The sequence below is a fragment of the Watersipora subatra genome, chromosome 10 (genome assembly GCF_963576615.1).
Source record: "Watersipora subatra chromosome 10, tzWatSuba1.1, whole genome shotgun sequence".
NCBI lineage: Eukaryota > Metazoa > Bryozoa > Gymnolaemata > Cheilostomatida > Watersiporidae > Watersipora > Watersipora subatra.
The window spans coordinates 35,715,905-35,735,748 of record NC_088717.1 but is presented as its reverse complement, the minus strand read 5'-3'; the positions used below and the strand labels follow the sequence as shown (position 1 = coordinate 35,735,748).

General features: G+C 36.7%; 1 protein-coding gene across 1 annotated transcript; it reads right to left on the bottom strand.

Annotated features, from left to right (window-relative positions):
- Positions 1-1,951: 1,951 nt before the first annotated feature.
- On the bottom strand, positions 1,952-18,485 carry LOC137407004 (uncharacterized). Its single transcript, XM_068093605.1, has 9 exons — positions 18,441-18,485; positions 12,826-13,062; positions 12,573-12,659; positions 7,728-7,917; positions 7,529-7,634; positions 7,086-7,215; positions 6,062-6,202; positions 3,805-3,944; positions 1,952-3,108 (listed from the first exon to the last, which is right to left on the bottom strand). The coding sequence occupies exons 1-9, from the start codon at positions 18,483-18,485 to the stop codon at positions 2,637-2,639; spliced, it is 1,548 nt and encodes a 515-aa protein (XP_067949706.1). The 3' UTR covers positions 1,952-2,636.
- Between the last annotated feature and the right edge of the window lie 1,359 nt (positions 18,486-19,844).

The window sequence follows — 19,844 nt, the reverse complement described above, 5'->3', positions numbered from 1 at the left end:
CATATTAATAATGCACACCTGCCATATTACTGAAGTTGAACCAATAATACCCTTGATTGAACTGTGTTTTCAAAAGGGGTACATTTTTTGCCATATGGCTCCCAAGGGATACCTAGGCTAAAAAAGGTTGGGAACCCCTGCTCTAGGACAAGGGTTCCTAACCTTCTTCATTCAGTTCCCCTCCTTGTGCCTTTTCATAAATTTGATTCCCCAGGCACTTTTAACTCACATGATAAAAACAACGGATATCGATTATAATCCCATTTTATTGTACATATCTAAACATATAACAACTTATTATTCATTTTTATACAGCACGCGTACAACATTTAACAATACATGACCTTCAGCGTGGCGGTGAATTGGTTTATGGCTAGGTTAACTTACTATTCACTCAAAATCTGGATGAATGTGTTCACATATATCTGGGTTCTGACTAGTAGCTCATCATTAGCAACTAGTGTTATTGATAAAACCAAAATGTTGAAGGAAGAAACCTAAACTCACACGACACTGAAAGCCTAAACTAACAATTTAACAAATCAGAAACCTCTCCGTTCCCCCTTGTATATTCAAAATTACCCCTAGAGAGGAATTCCTCCCTGGTTGGGAACCCCTGCTCTAGGAGATCTGAAGCATTAGTCTTTGATGACTGATCAGACTGTACACACATGTTTGACCACAATTTCAAAGACACATCCCACCTCAAGAAGTCAGTTGATTACACATGCCTCGACTTGTCTACAATTGCTTGTTGGAGTTGACAAGTGAATTGGCGTCCTACCAGATTTAATGGCAAAATAATAGCTTTCAGCCAATGGCCAGCCAATAGCTGAGTTTTTCAGCCATGCTATTGAAAGATGCTAAATAATGAGGTAGGCATAATGCCTATCTTAACTCAATCTCTTCTGATTATTCTAAGTATGCCATTCCTTCACTGCGTTAGTAGAGCTTCACAAAGTAAAATATTGAATTTCAACTCTCACTAAGCCACATCCTTTTGCACCATCTTGGTTAATAATATATTGGTGGATTGTTCTAAAAATATCTTGTGATTGGATGGAACATTTAGTATTTTGTACTAGCGTGTTGTAACCAAGAACACATGGCTGGTTGGGGTCGTAGATGCTTTTCAAGTTGACAGACATGCATGCATGTTATAGAAAGTTACCCAAGGATCAAAGCTTATTACATAGAACCATGACTGCAGTACATGGTGTTAACATATTGTTTCTCAATAATATAGTAGAGTTGAACCCTTGATCAGGAGTTTCCTCAAAGCATGTGCGTCCATGTTGTGAGTTCAGTGAGCTTAACAAAGTTCTACCCCATCAAATTACAAATTAGTCATCCTCACACACAGCTCAGGCGTTATCTGCCTGTGTGCTGTGAATAGAGGTCCACTACCAGTGCAACCGGGAGACGTGTCTCAATCGGACCAGGCAAGGGCAAGTTTTGGTTGGACAACTGTGGAGCATGATGGTAAAGTCTAACCTTCTCATTGCTAGAACTTTTGAAAAGATGAGTTTCAAATCTCATCATCTGTCAGTAGCTTAGTTTGCAGTTTAGGAAACCAGGTGATACAAAACTGAACTCTGTGTTTACCGTGTAACCTCGGATGTTTACTGTCAATATTAAAACCAGGTGATGACGGCTTAACTTCTCAAACTGAAGCAAGAAAGCAGGCTATCCAAATGCTTGTGGCAGATACTGAGGACAGTGATTGGGATGGGTTTAGTGCGGTAGCAGAGATTGGGGAGGGAAGCAAAACACCCCAACTGCGGAGTGGAACTAAGGCTGGTGGTATGATCGAGAATATAGCGGCAAGCATCGAGAGCCAACTTCTGGTATTTATGATTGTCTGCATCTTCGACATATTTTAGAAACCTTTAATATGAATATACTGAAATGTTGATTATTTGCATAAAATTCAATTAAAAAAGGTGTTCCATTAAAAATAATTGTAGAATGTTTCTGATGATTACAAAGTAATAGAATTTATCGGTTGATATTTAGAGGTTGTTATACTATTAATACTTATTCTTGTAAAAATACTATAAAATGCGACAGGGAGAACATTTATGCATTACTACTTATTGTAATCTCATTGCGACCAGAAAAATACTTACATAATTAATATAATAAAAATACCATATTTAAACAAAAATTTACTAACAAACTAACATATTCAAATAATAGATATAGTAATTCTCATTTGCTTTGAAAATGTTTGAATCAGACATGATGTTTGTAACTATTATAGAGATGATAAAACCTGCCATGTTGGTGATTTTGAGACTATTTCTATGAAGGGTTATGGATACTCCCAAAACTTCAGCAAATGTTCGGAAAGAAAAACATAAAGACAATAATAGGGTTCCTCTAACCATGCGTACACCATGTGCTGATAGCAAGTCTGATACAGTTACTGGAGACGCCATCAACTCAATAACAAACTTATATGCACAATTAACTTTTACAGCAGGAACCAAGTATTAATGAGAAGGGTGTGAAACCTCTGACCTGATGTTACTGTCTGTAAATGGATGATTAGGCAAAAATTCTACTAAACGGTGATTATCTTCAAATGGTGTAATTTCCTGACTCTTTTCATGGCAGCAATCTGTAAGAATAGATTATGCTATTTGATCTACAGTGCTGACTATAGGAACATGAATACCAGCATCCCCACTATCGGTCATATCAGACAACATGTTGGTTGACGCTGTCATAGCAACACTATCTGTTTTAACTAAAGTTACTGTCCCAACAGTAGAAAGGAGTGGAGAAATCTTCATGTGGGAAGAGGGTTTGGGTGTGACCCCTTTTCTGTCTATCAACTTTGATTTCAATCTTTTTTGAGGTTTGACCAATGAAGCCATGTTGGTATCTACAGCAGCAGATGACTCTGTAACGGTTTGACTATCTGGCTGATCTTGAGATGTCACACCTCCTTTCTGGTCAAGGAGAGAATTAGAGTGAGACTTTTGTTTCTTACGGCTAGGAGCAGTTCTGGACTCGGAAACGCTTTTTGACATTTTAGTGTTGTTGTTAGCTAAAATATGATTGGCTGAAGAATCTTTCCAGGTAGAAGAAAAGTCTATGAATCTGCAAGGATCAACAGAATGTTATTGCATTAATAGAGGTTTTTTACAAAACTCAGTTGCAAGGAGCATGCATAAAAATCTGCAGTCTGTGGCATATCAGCAATGATCATAACCTAATTTACTGTGTACCTTGTTACAGCTTATATGTAATATAGTAAATACATAGCGAGAACATGGTTCCTTATGACTATAAACAATACAACTAGTTTTTTAGTTGACACAAATTTTTGTGAAAAAGAGCACAACTCCAATATAGCTCCTATTTAAAACTGGTCTATTTATCTATAGGAATAACAAATTCTAATATATTGGTACAAGTATACGTGAAAAACACATGGCCATACAGAACTCTGCACTGCCACAGTGTAGATAACAGCCACAGCGTCAGCAGTAGCCAATAATACAGTGTTTAGGACTAGCATTACAGAGTTGTATAAGTAACAACAGTATCACATATTGCAAGAACTTGCTGTGCTTCTCAATATTCAAAGATACATTACAATGTTATTATTGATCCAGCAATGCTGCAAGGAAACAAGCGAATTTATGAGCTGTGAAAATAGCGTGCATCTTTCTGAACAGAAATAAACGGCAACTAATAGCAGAGATCCAGTTCAAACATATCTGGTCAATGAGTGAGGACAACTCCAGCATATCAGCACTAGGAGTAAACAATAACACAGTGCATGATACTCACTGTGAAATAGTGTCTAATGCACGAGGAGACAATTCATCCTTGAGACAACCTAAGGTTCGTGCATATACAGCAGTGAGCCATACAGTCACATCCTGAGGACTGAGGCTTGAGAGATTAATTTGCTTGTGTGACTTTAGAAACTACAAGTACATACAAACCACAGAGTATAAATAAGAACAGACATGGGAGACGATTTCTATAAATGACTTACTGAAGGATTCCTACAAACTGTTGTTCAGAGTTACCACAAATCTTGTACAACTGAGAATTGTAGTGATATTGTCTTTAAAACATAAACAAATATGCCTCTAAAATTATCATATCTAATTTGAAAAAAAGATTTTTACTATGACTACTTTTATTATAATTTTTACTATGAGCCATCTCTGTCTGTTCGAAGCCATGTTTGCAGGTTTAGAAAAAATATTGCATCATATTGGATTGGATTTGAACTCACAACTTTTGGCCTGATGGACTCTCACTCCAACAACTGCACCAATGATGGAGCCTCATTCTAACAACTGCACCAATGATGGAGCCTCACTCTAACAACTGCACCAATGATGGACCCTCACTCCAACAACTGCACCAATGATGGACCCTCACTCTAACAACTGCACCAATGATGGACCCCCACTCTAACAACTGCACCAATGATGGACCCTCACTCTAACAACTGCACCAATGATGGACCCCACTCTAACAACTGCACCAATGATGGAGCCTCACTCTAACAACTGCACCAATGATGGACCCTCACTCCAACAACTGCACCAATGATGGACCCCCACTCTAACAACTGCACCAATGATGGACCCTCACTCCAACAACTGCACCAATGATGGACCCTCACTCTAACAACTGCACCAATGATGGACCCTCACTCCAACAACTGCACCAATGATGGACCCCCACTCTAACAACTGCACCAATGATGGACCCTCACTCTAACAACTGCACCAAAGGAACTTTATATAGATAATCAGAATAATAGAGAAAATATTAATTCTCTGAACTTTATCAACACGCCTGATGGTCTCTCACAGTACACCGCATACACAGTATACCAGGGTACTAGTTACAATAATAAATACAATTAATACAAGGAGAAATGTTTTCATAACATGACACATTTTAACTTTGATGTTTCGTAGACCTTTAAGAGAACCAGAATCCTCTGACTGATACAATTGGGAATGATTAACTACCAAACCTACTTTTCTAAATCAGGCATTGCTACAGGATCTAAGTCTATTCTGTGCTGCTATATATCGACAAGGACTGCATCATATTGCTACTGCAAAGTTGATTTCTGCTCAATCCTCAACTTTGAGGTTGTAAGATTTGCATAAATATGATAATAAGACAAAATATGCAAAATACTCCAGTTGCAATCATCTGCAGTGCAGCTTCACACTCCATCTGTTAGCTTAATCTCTCGAGCTTACTTCCAATTAGATTCAAATCTATGGGATTATGTGATACTAATTGAGTATAATTAGAGTTGTCTTCACATGTAGACTAAGAACGTAAGTCACATTGACTGAGAATTAATCAAGCAGAGACATCTCTTTATAAAAGTTCGCTTCAATTATTACATGAGTAAGTGGGTGACAACAAGGCAGACCATGCATAATTCAAAAGTGACAATCCAGAAAAGGCCAACCTCGAGTAACAAATATAAATTCCATCTATATATAAATAAATCTCAGTGTTGGTCTGTCTGTGGTTCGTATGTCCAGTTATAGTGATAAAGTTTTAGAAATAAAAGATTTGCTAAGCACTGAATTTAAAGGCGGAATCTCCGGATCGGCAGACCGTCGAGCTAACCAAATACACTAAAACGGTCTTTGCCATACTATAGCATAATAGGGCACATACTTATGCACGGCTTACGAAAATATTATTGGTAAGCTTGACATCACGCGTAACGTCATTACGTCAAGCTAGCTTCACGGCTATTATTATAGTAAAGGTTTGGACTACTAGCTTACCAGGTGAATTACTCAAACTCGCTGATTAATTATTTTATTACGTGCAGAACGCCAGGCATTTACCTAGTTTACATGAATATGAAAATAACAAAAGTTATTCCTTTTCGAGGTTTTTAAAATTCTCAACCACAAAATGTGTTTCAACAAATGCAACTGCAACCAAAACAGTCTGCAAAACATTAGCAAGGAGCATCACTTAAATATAAAATATTAGCTTTCAGAAGTTATTAGAACATGAAGTGGAAAATGGAAAGACAACTCACAGTTTGAATCTCCGGATATACTATAGAGAGCAGGATCTTATGAGCACAGATAGAGACATCACCATTAGTTTTAATAGATATATCAGAGAATAGAGGGTTGTTCACAAGATCACTTCCATCACTGACAGTTGCGTCTGTAGGCTGAAAGACAAAGATAGTAGATATGATAGTTATAAGAAAAGATAGTAGATATGGTAGTCAGGAGAAAAATAGGAAATATGGTAGTTAGGAGAAAATTAACCGAGCCATAAGCTGCAATAATATTGATGAATCCTCCGACTTGAACACGCTAACGGTCCAAGGAAAAATTGACAAAAAAGTGTCCAGGGTTCATTCTGCAAAACACTTGTGACATTTTTAAAGAATCAGCTGATGTAAAATTTTATATTGATTAATTTATTATTAAGATATTTTTTTATAGACGATATGGTTCAAAAGTAATTACAATTCATACGGCCTTTTATTTTACTAGATATGTATTTATGTTCCGGTCAAGAAATTAATTTTGTAGCAAAAGAGTGAAAGACTAAAGTCTGCCGGCGGAAAGTGAAGATTCTGTGCTCTATAGTTGTGAGTAATTGGATTCGACTTGTCAATGTTTAAAGTCTGAAATGCTGAACTAGTAAAGTCAATGTGAAAAACATGAATGTAACCTCGGTGGTCTGGTTGAACTACTAAAGTGGATAAACCACCAAAAGGTGGTCTGGTTGAACTACTCAAATGGATAAACCACCAAAAGGTGGTCTGGTTGAACTACTAAAGTGGATAAACCACCGAAAGGCTATGATTAGTATGAATGCAGTTTAACACCATTTGAAGGGAGATGACAAAGTTAGGTAGCAAATGTAGTCTTACAAATGTTTCACTCTAAAACCCATACAACAAGTTGTTAGCTGCTCTTCAAGTTGATCAACAGAATATTTTCAACTACGAAAAAGAATATAAACATCAATCAGTGTTCCCACGTATGACACTGATTAAAGTGTGAGAAAATGTAGGCAAAATGGCAGCTATGTTTATCTACCTGCCCATTGATGTCAACAGGTCTTGTCAATTTCACCTTGGCAGTAGGTCCTGGAAACAGTTTATTTTGAAGCATTGCTAGTGTGCTATCTCCATTTTTGCACTCCGATCTGTTTGAAGTGCAGCTACCTCTGGGAAATATTACAGACTAAAGCCTTAATTATTACACAACAATTGTTTAATAGGTAAAATATACAAGAATCATCAGACAAGAAAAGTGACAATCGGAAAATTGCCCAAGGTACATAAGCTTAGACATGATTGAGCATTTGCATATAAATCGGAGTTATTTTACCACAAAAGCTACGCAGGATGATAACTCCGAAACCAACAAATTTATGTGTAATTTGAAATGACAATTATATACACTATGCCATTAATTTTCAATGAAATAGAACATAGCACAAGTATAAGTAGGGACATAGTAAAGCTGATGATACTAACCTTGCTTCATAAACTGTACTAGTCTGATCATGGATTAAATTATTTTGAAGGTTTGTTGTGATTCCACCGCTTTTATCTGCTTTGAGGTCATTTTCCCATAAACTTTCTACAGAACCACCAAACTGCATATTACTTATACCTGACAGAATAGCACACATGTTTGCAACTGAATTACAACAACCTTTCCTTCAATGTCAACCTTGCAGACTTTCCATTGCAGGTGGCTCTCGAGCAGTAGCCCACCACCTCCTGTCAGTGGCCAGCTTTGACAGCTTGGATACTGGCATCTGCTGGGTTATTGGACAGAGGTGAACTTGGCTGCTTGCAGCTTCTGTCAGAACTTCATTGACATTGCACTGAATGAGTTGCAATTTTGTTTCCTTATCAGCCTAAAATGGAAGGTAAAACTTACTTTACCTTAAAAGACTGCACCACAAATTATAACTGCTCGTGATGACTCAATACTAAGTCATCTTCAATATCTTCTGAATCAATCCTGAACAACTGTTAAATTTTCCATTCAAACATTGTCATTTTTGAATAAGAAAGGCCAAAACTTACATTTAGTAAGGATAATACAATTGATGTACGAACGCAGTGTAAAACCTCTATTTGAACGCCATCTCTCTTTGAATGTCACCTCTAATTGAGCACAATTATATAAAAAAGGTTTGGAAATGCAACGCCACCCTTTAATAGCCCGCCACCTCTATTTGTCCGCCAATGTGACACTCTCCGATTTTGACAAGCCAATAATAGAAAGCGATCAGCAGAAGTGTCCACAAAATAGTACTAATAATGACTTGATTACATCAATAACCATTATTACGTTGTTGCTGTAGTGGTTGCGATGATTTTAGTGATGTGTACCTGAGAAGATCATAATCACAATCATCAGAACTACACTGATTCAAAGTCACTTAGGTCTAAATCATATCCATTGTTTTTAAATTTGACTGTAATGTGGTCTACAATCTTAGCTGAAGACTTTAAAGCGTTTTGATGAACGATGAGAATACTCCTCAGGAATGCCGTAAGACATAATAGCGGCCATTATGTCGTATTGTAACTTTAATTCTTAACGCCATTAAAAACGTAAAGTCTGTTTTCTAATTGAAGAGGCTAGTGCTAAAAGTGCTCAAGTCACAAATTCAAAAAATTTGAGTTGTCATCTCTTGTAAATTTTTCTGGGTGTAATCAACATAGTCCTCACTTGTTTTGTATGAAAAAAGTGCCTAAGTCCCTGTTTAAAGCAGTGAAATTATGAGGGGTGGATCCCACTCCTAGTTAAAAGTACTTAAGTCCAAGGATTGTATGCTATAAGTTCATAAGTCCATAGTTGGCCAATCATATGTATTGTTGAAGTCATGTGACTCATTGTTGATTCTCAAAATGGCTGACAATGTTGATATAAATGAGAATAGAGAGAATGAGCAGCCAAATTCAGCTAAGAAGAGATTATATACCCTAAGCAAGTGGAAGAGAAAAGAAATAAAAACAGCCAAGACTGCTGGTAATTTGGTACCAATACAGCCAATGGCTAATTTCAAAGCTTTTACCAACCTTTTTGAAACTAGCAATCTGCCTTGTCAGTGTGATGTGACTGTGAGTGTGATTCAATAATGGGCAAGCAAACAAGCTGACTCTAGTTCATCAATCATTCATTACAGCTTTATCTCAGTGAATAGAAGGATGGAATATATGGAGGCTATGATAATGAGCCCTAGAATAAAACCTTTACTACTAATATTATTATATAATTCTGGATAAATTTTCCAATCAATCCTGCAGCTTCCTGTGTCACTGTAACTGTCAGTGCACCTAGTGGAGTGCAGTGTATGCTTTGTGATTTTTGTATCAAGTTCATGTTGTTTATATTAATTTCTTATATCTGTTCTAGGGAAGCAGCATGTATCTTATGGAGGCAGAGCGGTGGCTGAAAGAGTCCAGGTGCTGGTGCAGTGTCGCTGCAAATGTAACACTAAGTTTTCGCTAGCTGAACTGTCTAAAATCCTTGAAGACTTCAATGCTTTACCAGATCACAATGGACAAAATATATATCTACGTGGCTGCATTTCAGTGACACCTGATGCACAGATTAGAAGAAGACCACGCAAAGATGACGCCAAGAAGCGCACTAGTTACACGTACTCTATCACATTACCAACACGTACAGAAGATGTCTGCAAGTCAGCTTTTTGTGGCACACTTGGCATCAAAGAGTCACAGTTGAAGAAAAAGGTTCTCGACTTTGCAATAAACATCAAAGATGGACGTGGCAATCTTGAAAACCATCCAAAGATTGCAGAAGATATTCGAGATAAGATAAGATCTCATATCAGGCAGTTTCCAGCACGTGAGAGTCATTATAGTCGCTCAAAAAATGAGAATAAAAGCTACCTTGATGCCGAACTCAACATTGCTGAAATGCACCGGCTATTTATACGAGATACTCCAGAGTGTAACGATGTCAAATACTGGCTGTACCACGATATATTTAACTTTGAGTTTAACATAGCATTCGGATATCCCCGGAGTGATATTTGTGACAAATGTGAAAAGTTCACCGCAGATATTAAAGCTGCCGAGATGGGTGGGGATCCTGGGAAAGCTAGAGAGCTAACGGCGCAACACGAGCTCCACATTCGAAAGGCAGACGTCTTCAATGTCCAAATGAAAGAAGATTTGGAAGCAGCGAAACTGGCTGGAAATACAGATGTGATATGTATGGACTATGAAAAGAACTTACCACTCTCATTAACTGGAATTGGCCAAGAATATTACAAGCGGCAGCTATGGATACACAACCTATGTTTACACAGCATGGTTACCGATCAGCCCTACATGTACTTATATGCGGAACATTATGCTGGGAAGGGCCCTAATGATGTAATTTCAATCCTTGACGATTGAGCTCAAGCTTCCGGACAATATTACTAAGCTGACCATCTTTGCTGACAACTGCTTCTCGCAAAATAAGAACAGGTTAGTACACGTCATGACAGTGTTAGTTACACATCTCATTTTAAAGCGTTGTATTTTTATATTTCTAGTATGAGAATGGTAGGCTTATGCATGTGTTCTATTTTTTTCAGATACATCTACGCCTATCTCTGTAGCCTAGTCAACAAGGCTGGATGCACACTCAAGGAGATCGAAGTAAAGTACCCTCTACATGGACATAGTCGTATGCCTTGTGACCGGTGAGTAGATGTTATTACTGGTTATGTGATTCTAAGTTCACGTTATTACGAGAAAAAATATATTGCAATCTTGTAATCTTACACGTTCACTAACGTGAAGTGTTTATTATACAGAGACTTTGGTCGCATCGAGAAAAGAAGAAAGAAAAAGGACCGTGTGACTTTACCGTCGGAGTGGGTCAACCTAATAAAAACGACAGACCAACAGAAACCATTCCGGATAGCCTTTGTTGAACACCCGCTGACAGATGATATGCTACCAGATGACACACCAGTTATAACTGTCATGAACTATAAAGATGCTTACGAGCCCGTTGTAAAAGCAGTAACTGGTATTGCGGCATTTCGGGGAGTTCGATTCCAACTTGGAAAGACGGTGACAAGCCGAACTGCCATGACAGCTGACTGTACCACTCCAGTTATCATCTTGAAAAGAGGAATGAAGATGGTGAATCTCACCAACCCTACCAATCTTTGCCAGGCCTACCCACCAGGAAACTTCCACGCGATCAAAGAGGCTAAATACAACGATGTGAAGGCGCTTCTCGCCCACATACATCTAGATGCGAGAGTCACTTTTTATGACAAACTTAAACCATACAGTGCTGCCATTGCAGATCTAGATGATGATGATGATAGGGAGTAGAGCGCAGAACTTTTACTTTATTGCATAGTTTCGTTTTATTATTTTAGTCACATTATACTCTCCAGGTCTCCCCTTTTAGTATTAATTATCTCAATGGTTTAGTCTCATATTCCAGTCATGTATCATATTATCATAAGATAACTTCATTATATATTCTGATCATACATTATATTGCACAGTCTCGTATTATGTCGGATACTAGCATTTTAACAGATTGTATTAGGCCACAGCAATGTCGCGGTGCAAGAAGTACTCAAGTCCGGAATTTGAGTAAAAAGTGCTTAAGTCCATAATTCATTTTTTTGCTCACCCGCCTACCGTTTTTAAAAAAACCTCGTAACTCATGTCAAATGTCAAGTTAACACAGTAGTCAAGGAAGGTGTGAAAGATGTTTCAAAAAAGCTATTAGTATGATTTACCATAAACTTTAAATCTTTAATGAGCTGCTGATTTAATTGGACATTTTGTGACTTGAGCACTTTTAGCGCTAGGCTCTTCAATTTCAAAACTTTTTATGGTTTTTTTCTTTAAAACATTGAAACCGACACAACCAAAATAATTAATAACAGTACCAGGCTAATGTTTAATAATCAATATAGTTGCTTGTTTAACACGGTCTGATACCTCGACCTATATTAAAACTGTTAAGCAGAAATGTTGTATTATTATAATTATTGCAGAGGCAAGAATGTCGATTCGCTCAAAAGAGAGTGTAAAATATAGTTGACATTAGCATCGCTTCATCTATAAAAAAGTTAAATTATCTTTCCAAAAATTTGACGACCTGGTCAAAGAATAGTGTCACCCTTTATTTAAATGTCACCTCTAATTAAACGTCACCACAGGGGAAAGGTTGAAAAACTGAGCACCATGGTGTGCAAATGGAGGTTTCATTGTAATTGACATACATACGTGTATATGGTCAAGATACAAAAAACATTCAGTGTACATCAGTTTATAAACCTAATCAGTTTATAGTCATAATCAGTGTTCAAACCTGATGAGGGTACAAACATGATCAGCGTACACAAATGATCAATGTACAAACATGATCAGTGTACAAACATGACTAGTGTACAAAAATGATCAGTGTACAAACTTAACCAAATAGATGCAAGTGTACAGGTTATAGCAACCAAAAGAGTGCATGAACTATGAATAGACAATTCAGAAGATGATCTGCAGATAAACCAACCTGTTCTAGGATACTTTTAGGATTAGGCTTGCCTCGGCCATGTCCTGCTGTCTTATTAACATTCCCAGAGTCTTCAGACAGACCAACCTAACATGAATAATAAGAATGGGAATAACACAGAATACAAACCAAAATGGTGGTAGTACTTTTTTATAACCGTTCAAGATTAAAACAAAGAATTTCATCAAGTAAAAGTGAAACCTGTTACAAAATCTATTGAGAACATCGACAAATATCAAAAAGGAAACGAAACCTTCATAGATTTACTTTTCCTTCGGACTTTCTTGACGACCAGTTCAGGTAGATCTGCTGCCAACTTGATGAGTGCCCCATCATTAGACTCAGTAACTGCCTGTCCAAGTGATTTCCGTTTCGCAACTTTTACACACTTGATCTGGTGCTTTTCTAAGGCCCTTCTCAGCTTGTACTCTCTTCCACACTTGTCACAGTATAACTGATCATTTACAGACTCCATCGTCCTTGGATAAAACTGCAAGAACAAATAACATCGATTCATGAGTTTGAGGAAGAGACTTCTTAAAATACAGCCAACAACTGCTATGACATGATCTCAAATATGAAACAGATATTGTGGTTATTCATGTGTGAAACATAATGTTTCGTTCATTTTAGGTAAATACTTTTCAGCAAAAATGTTTGAGAAAAGGTGAGCCTCAAGCACAGCCTTTTGCACATGCCTGTAGTTACTGAAAACTGACTGAACCTCTTACTTGCGCTAGTAGTTACACAGATGATATGCCTTTGAGGGACTACTGAATGCCTGATCCATAATCATGAGTTCTGGTGATAAAGCAACTAAAATGCAATGAATAAATTTCTTGCTATAGATAAGAATGACTAATTGAGTGGAGCTGCTCTAACTTTAGCTTTTTTTGTTGTTTATTATTACATTGACAAATAGGCCCTAAAAAGTAAAGAGTAGGATAATTAAAAACCCACATATTATAAGTTGCCTTCCATAAGACGCTTGTCTTTGATGTGAGCATTGTTAGAGCATCAATTCCAAATCCTAGTGACAGCAACAGAAAAAAGTTCACCATCTAATGATGAATCTGACACAGGTAAGTTGAGCTTTTCTTACCCACGTGCCGATGTGCTAGTAGATTTATATTGGTGTGCACAGGTGTACTTTAGCAGTTTTAGTGTGTGGTTCTGATTCACCTACTTTTTATGTAAAATGTTGGTTTCAGGCTTGACTGAAAAAAGGAGTAGAACTCTGGAGGTAAATAAAAAAAAGTAAGGACAAATTTGCCAATACAAATGCATGATACATGTATCGATGAACCAGATTTTTGTCTGTTTCGCAGAGGGTTAGGATTGGCAGAAAAACTAACCACAGGAAAACCAACCTATGCAGTTCATAAGAGTTCCAAGATTGAAAATGAGAACGGAGGCCAAATCCACTGTTCTGGACTTTTAGTGCTGCTGGTGGAGACCATAGAGTTATCTCCCCCTAGAGTGATAACTACACGAGCATTTTTGGTGCCAACAAGGAGCGTTTAGGCCACGCCTCTTTTTTGTGCTAGTCAGTCGTAGTGATTGACTAGATCAATAACATCAGCCATGAGAAGGGTTAAACAAGGATCATGAATTTCCAGTTGAGATAGTAATTAATGCTCATATTAAAGAAATGATGATTATAGTTTATTACTCTAATATATGCTTATTGTTTAAAGCAATTCAATACCTACCAGGGATTGCTAAACATATTATGGAAATGTTTACTTTTTCATTTCCATAAACATAAATATTTCCATAATTTTAGGGAAATGAATATGGAAATTTTATTTTACAAGTATGGAAATGGTATGAAAATGGAAATAATATAGAAATGAATTATGGAAATGCTATAAAAATGGAAATAATATGGAAATGAAGGAGGGTAATGTTATGGAAATAATATGGAAATGAATTATGGAAATGGAAATAATATGGAAATGAATTATGGAAATGGAATTAATATGGAAATGAATTATGGAAATGGAAATAATATGGAAATGGAAATAATATGGAAATGGAAATAATATGGAAAAGAATTATGGAACTTTTATGGAAATGGAAATGAATTATGGAAATGGAAATACTATGGAAATGAAGTAGGGAAATGGAATTAATATGGAAATGAATTATGGAAATGGAAATAATATGGAAATGGAAATAATATGGAAATGAATTATGGAAATGGAATTAATATGGAAATGAATTATGGAAATGGAATTAATATTGAAATGAATTATGGAACTTTTATGGAAATAGTATGGAAATGAATTATGGAAATAATATGGAAATGAAGTAGGGAAATGTTATGGAAATAGAAATAATATGGAAATGAATTATGGAAATGTTATGGAAATGGAAATAATATGGAAATGAATTATGAAAATGGAAATTGTGACATACACATAATCCCTGATATCTACATGACTTGCCAAGACACTGAATAGATAGTGAGTGAAAGTAATGCAAGCAGTTACTCATAGATAACATACATAGTCATACTGGGGTTGTATTACATTGGTGTGATGGGAAGCTAATCAACTGCCATCAACTATGAGCTGTACTACCCGGTGTTGCTCGAGTAATAAAAAAGTATTTGGACAGAAAATTTATTTTTATATAACATTTACTATTCTAACTTTTAAACTTCATATCATGAGAAAATATTTTTAAGCAGTTTAAATGAATTAAGAGGAAAAAAACAACTCTAAAGGTTTGCAAGCTTTTCCAAACAACTACAACTTTTAAACTTCATATCATGAAAGAAGTTTTTTGTTAAAATGAATTAAGAAGAAAAATGAAACTGCAAATGTGTTTAAATGTAAAATAATTAGCAAGTAATGCTAAATATAATCTGTTTAGCAATGATTACAATAAAAATTATTGTAATCATAGCTAATTTTTATCACTTTATTTAATAAATAAATTAATTCACAACTACTTTTTTATTACTTTATTTAATAAATAAAGTAATAAAAAGTCTATTTTATTTTTAAACAATTATAATTTAGTATAATTAAGTATAATTTATTTTTATCTAACATATAACAACATTTGCCACTCTAACTTTCAAACTTTTTGCTTGCTTACATGCTTACATCAAGCAAAGATGTCCACTAACTAGTGGACATCTTTGCTTCAAGCTAGTCTATGTATTTGATTGATATGTATTGAAATCTAATATTACATGCAAGGGCTGTTTGTGAACTGAGGTGACAATGAATCACTCTATCACCATACAATGTCAATACTTTCAGTTGATGGCAGTCGATTAGCTTCCCATCACACCAATGTAATACAACCCCAGTATGACTATCTATCTTACCTATGAATAACCAATGATATACAGCCCCTCATGTGTGGGGGCTGTATATCATTGGAGTAACTGATTGCATTAACTCACTTACTTAACACCATCTATTCAGTGCCTTTGCAATGCATGTAGGTATTGAATTGCTTTAAATAATAAGCATATATTAGAGTAATAAACTATAATCATCATTTCTTTAATATGAGCAATAATTACTATCTTAACTGGAAATTCATGATCATTCTCATGACTGACGTTATTGTTCTGTCGATCACTACGATTGACTAGCACAAAAAAGGGGCGTGGCCTAAACGCTCCTTGTTGGCACCGGAAACGCTCGTGTTGTTGAATGCACAGTTATCACTCTAGGGGGAGATAACTGTATGGTGGAGACCAACTGATTTGGCACTACGCCAATCAATGGATAGAAGCCCATCACTATGAATGAACTAAAAGTATTTGCATTATTCATGCTCACCAAGATGGTACGTAAGCCAACTCTCAAACCATACTGGAGTACGGATCCAAACAACATTATCTCTCCCATCGCAACAAGTTTTTGCGAAGTCCAAGCAGTCTCTGTATTGCTGACAGTAACATTCCTTCAACTAGCAGCGTAAACTATAGAAATCAAATTCTTGAGAAACTCAACCCTACGTTCTGCGAAGTGTATTGCCCTAAGCAAAATAGCTATATAAATGAGACACTCCTACTGTACAAAGGTCATAATTTATTCAAACAGTTCATCAAAATATAGCCTTGTTTTGGTTTGAAAAGGCAGTTCTGGCTGAATTTGACACTGGATACATCTGTAGAAATGTTCTATACAGTGGTCAAGATCAGGAAATTACAGATACAAGTCAGGGAGTTGCATACAAGAAAGTGCTCAACCTTAGGGTTGGTCTGTTACAAATCTGATAATGGATAATTGGTACAATTCCTTTGTGTTGATGAAAGACCTTCATGGGAAAGGCGCCAATACTCGAAACAACATTACAAATAGAAAAAATATGCCACAAGACTGAAGTGCGGGCTAATATTGAAAAAAAAATGAATTGCAATATTTCACGTTTTCCCATCCTCACAGGGTGCTGGTGTGAGAGGAATTTCATTATGTTGGATTAAAACGTTTATAAAATCTTTGATCAGGTATAGCATGATAGCCAGACACTCAATGACCTTTCTATCAAAAAGCTGGCTCCATTTTGGAACTAGAATAATCAAAGTTGGTGTAGACATGGCTCATCAGATGATAAAACATTATCACATTGAGTGTAGAATGGTCAAATAGTAAATGAAGCTTTTCTTTCTCTCGTTGGCATGGGAAAGCACAACAGCTATGTAGTAAGCAGAACCGACAATCACCGACCAACCTGAAGTTCTGTCAAAAGTTTATAGACAAAAATTTGCACTCTGTTAGCTGTGACCCCTCATGTGTAGTAAAGGTTTAGAAAACAAAAATATGGAAAATAATTTTATTGTAGAACAAGGTTAGCCATATATTTATCCTATGAAACAACTCAGATTTGGAAAAGACAGTTAAGTAGTAATGGTAACAGTCACACTTCATTGTAGCAAAGATTTGCAAGCACTTGATGCACCAATCAGGATCTATGAGAATTTTCGACAGAAAAGCTGACTCTTTCATACCTTAAAGGTTGACTTGCAACAAAATTCACATTACAGTTATTTGATATCAAAAGATTCACCACGTCTTACTCTGTTGTGTTGTAGGTGCCAAATATGTGGGAATGTGACTACAAGCTCTTAAAAGCTAAAAAATGAACAGTTAATCGCAGCCACACGAGACCGCCGTAATTTGGATTCTCTTTCCAAAATGGCTCAAATGTGACGTAGCTGTGTTAGATGGTTTCTGTTTGCACTTTCATGCAACCTTATTCGTCGAAATATTTTCACAAATATACTCAAAGCATTCAATAAAACCATGTCTATTGTTCTTACGCGTCTGTTTTATCGTCATTGTAAATGCTGTCACTTTTAGCAGTGATATCTTATAACTTGCCGTAAAAATTCATATAATTTTTTAGTCTAACCTCGAAGGAGTACATATCATTGTCTGATAATCATGACGAGCCTGTTGGTCACCTGTGATAATCGAAAAGTGTTGCGAAAATTATTTGCGAAGTATTGGGTCACATGATCAGATTACGACTTGCCGATTAGACCAGGCCGAAACAAAACTGTAAAGTAGCGAGCATCTATATTTGATACGGGTCTTCGGTAAAACCCGAAGTGTTTGTCATAAACTAGTGCTACGACAAGTTTTATTGGGCTTTCAATTCACGTGAGAACGTCCGTGACAAGACAATAAATAAATTTCACGGCTACATCAGAGAAATAAAGTGACTCCAGTCTACGGCGGCTTTTCGTTTTTAAACTTTTAAAGGCTTGTAATCACTTTTCCACACATTTGGCACTTACTACACAACAGAGTAAGACAGTGAATTTTTTGATACCAAAGAACTGTAATGTGAATTTTGTTGCAAGTCAACTTTTAATGGTACTGATGATAATAGTACCATTAAGGTGAAGGTCACATAGTTCCTTGCGGGTTTGTCTTTCATCCCTTAATGGTATGAAAAACAAACCCGCAAGGAACTATGTGAATTTGTCACTAGTTCCAGACAGGGTAAACCCCATGTACTGCAGCATTTTGCTGTATACGTCTGCGCCTGCCGCTACCAGCACGTACCGAAGGAACCACTTATGCTGCATCAGAAGCATTGCCAGGTGGGACAAGCAGACCCTGTAATATATCTAGTGAACCAACCAAGATGGGCCCAGTTTGTGTCAAACATGGCGTGGAAAGTTACTGCTATGATACCCTGCATACCCTCTCTGACAACCAGCAAGAGGATACAGAGGCCCAGCCATAACCGGAGCCTCTTGCCTAGAAAGAGACAAGCTACCGACCAGACGACCCAGGAGCCTAGCCCAGACTGCCTGACCACACTACCAGGACAGTCACCATATAGCCTCCAGCTACCCACTTGTATCCAGACAATACAACAACAGCTCTGAGAAGAAATTAGTCGGTGCAGAAAGGCGGCTCGTAGTGCCAGAGCAATGACACACCACCAGTTATCCACTGAAACCAAGCGATTGATTGATTGAGAAATGACCTGATTGAAGATTACGCTGAGCAGTTTGAGACGTAGGCCCAGCTGGTTACTCCAACCTTTTTGTTTCAATTACACAGTCTCTAATGGAGGGGAGTGTGCGGTGGACGCCAGGCCATAGCTTTCTTATTATAAATTTTTCTATATATATTAGTCTAGTTGATAGAGGGGGTCTGCGTGCACCCCCCGGAAATCAATTTCTAATTGATGTCTTCCTATGGGGAAAAATGTGTAGAAAACGGTTTGCTATGTTAAAAATTTGAAATATTGTCCCAAGTGCCTATTTTATGCAAATTAAGCCGCCATTACATGAAAATACTAAAATCGCTATAACTCCGCCAATACAACAGATAACTGCAAAAATAGGTGTCTAGACCCAGGTTTTGAGGGTCTAGCATCAATATAAGACCAGTCTCATAGTGACCACATGTGTTCCTGACATGTAAGATATGCAAATTAGTGCCGCCATTACTGAAAAACCTATTTTTACCATATCTTTGCAAATGTTATAGCAATCGTGAAGAACGTGTTGTCTGTACCCTTGTTTTATGGGTTGATGTTTATTATTAGACTATATTTGAATGTGCCTTTTGCTTATTTGTTTTATTATAATGAGATATAGTCAGGTAATGAGAGATTCTGAGGGTACTTACCAATTAGTGTTTATTAAGCAGTGAAATATTTTTTATCATTTCATCATAGGTGGCAACACTTTACTGAATAGGAGAGGATGTGATTCATTGAATCCGTGTCATTTATATTGGATGAAGCAGTGTGTTTTTCAGCAATTTATGAATCATTCTA

Excerpts from the sequence above, each read along its gene's own strand:
- LOC137407004 (XM_068093605.1), bottom strand. The coding sequence starts at position 18,485 with ATGAAAGACAAACCCGCAAGGAACTATGTGACCTTCACCTTAATG. Across the intron at positions 7,635-7,727 it reads TGCAATGGAAAGTCTGCAAG|AAAGTTTATGGGAAAATGAC; the intron begins GTTGACATTGAA and ends GTGGTTCTGTAG. Across the intron at positions 7,216-7,528 it reads AGTACAGTTTATGAAGCAAG|AGGTAGCTGCACTTCAAACA; the intron begins GTTAGTATCATC and ends AATATTTCCCAG.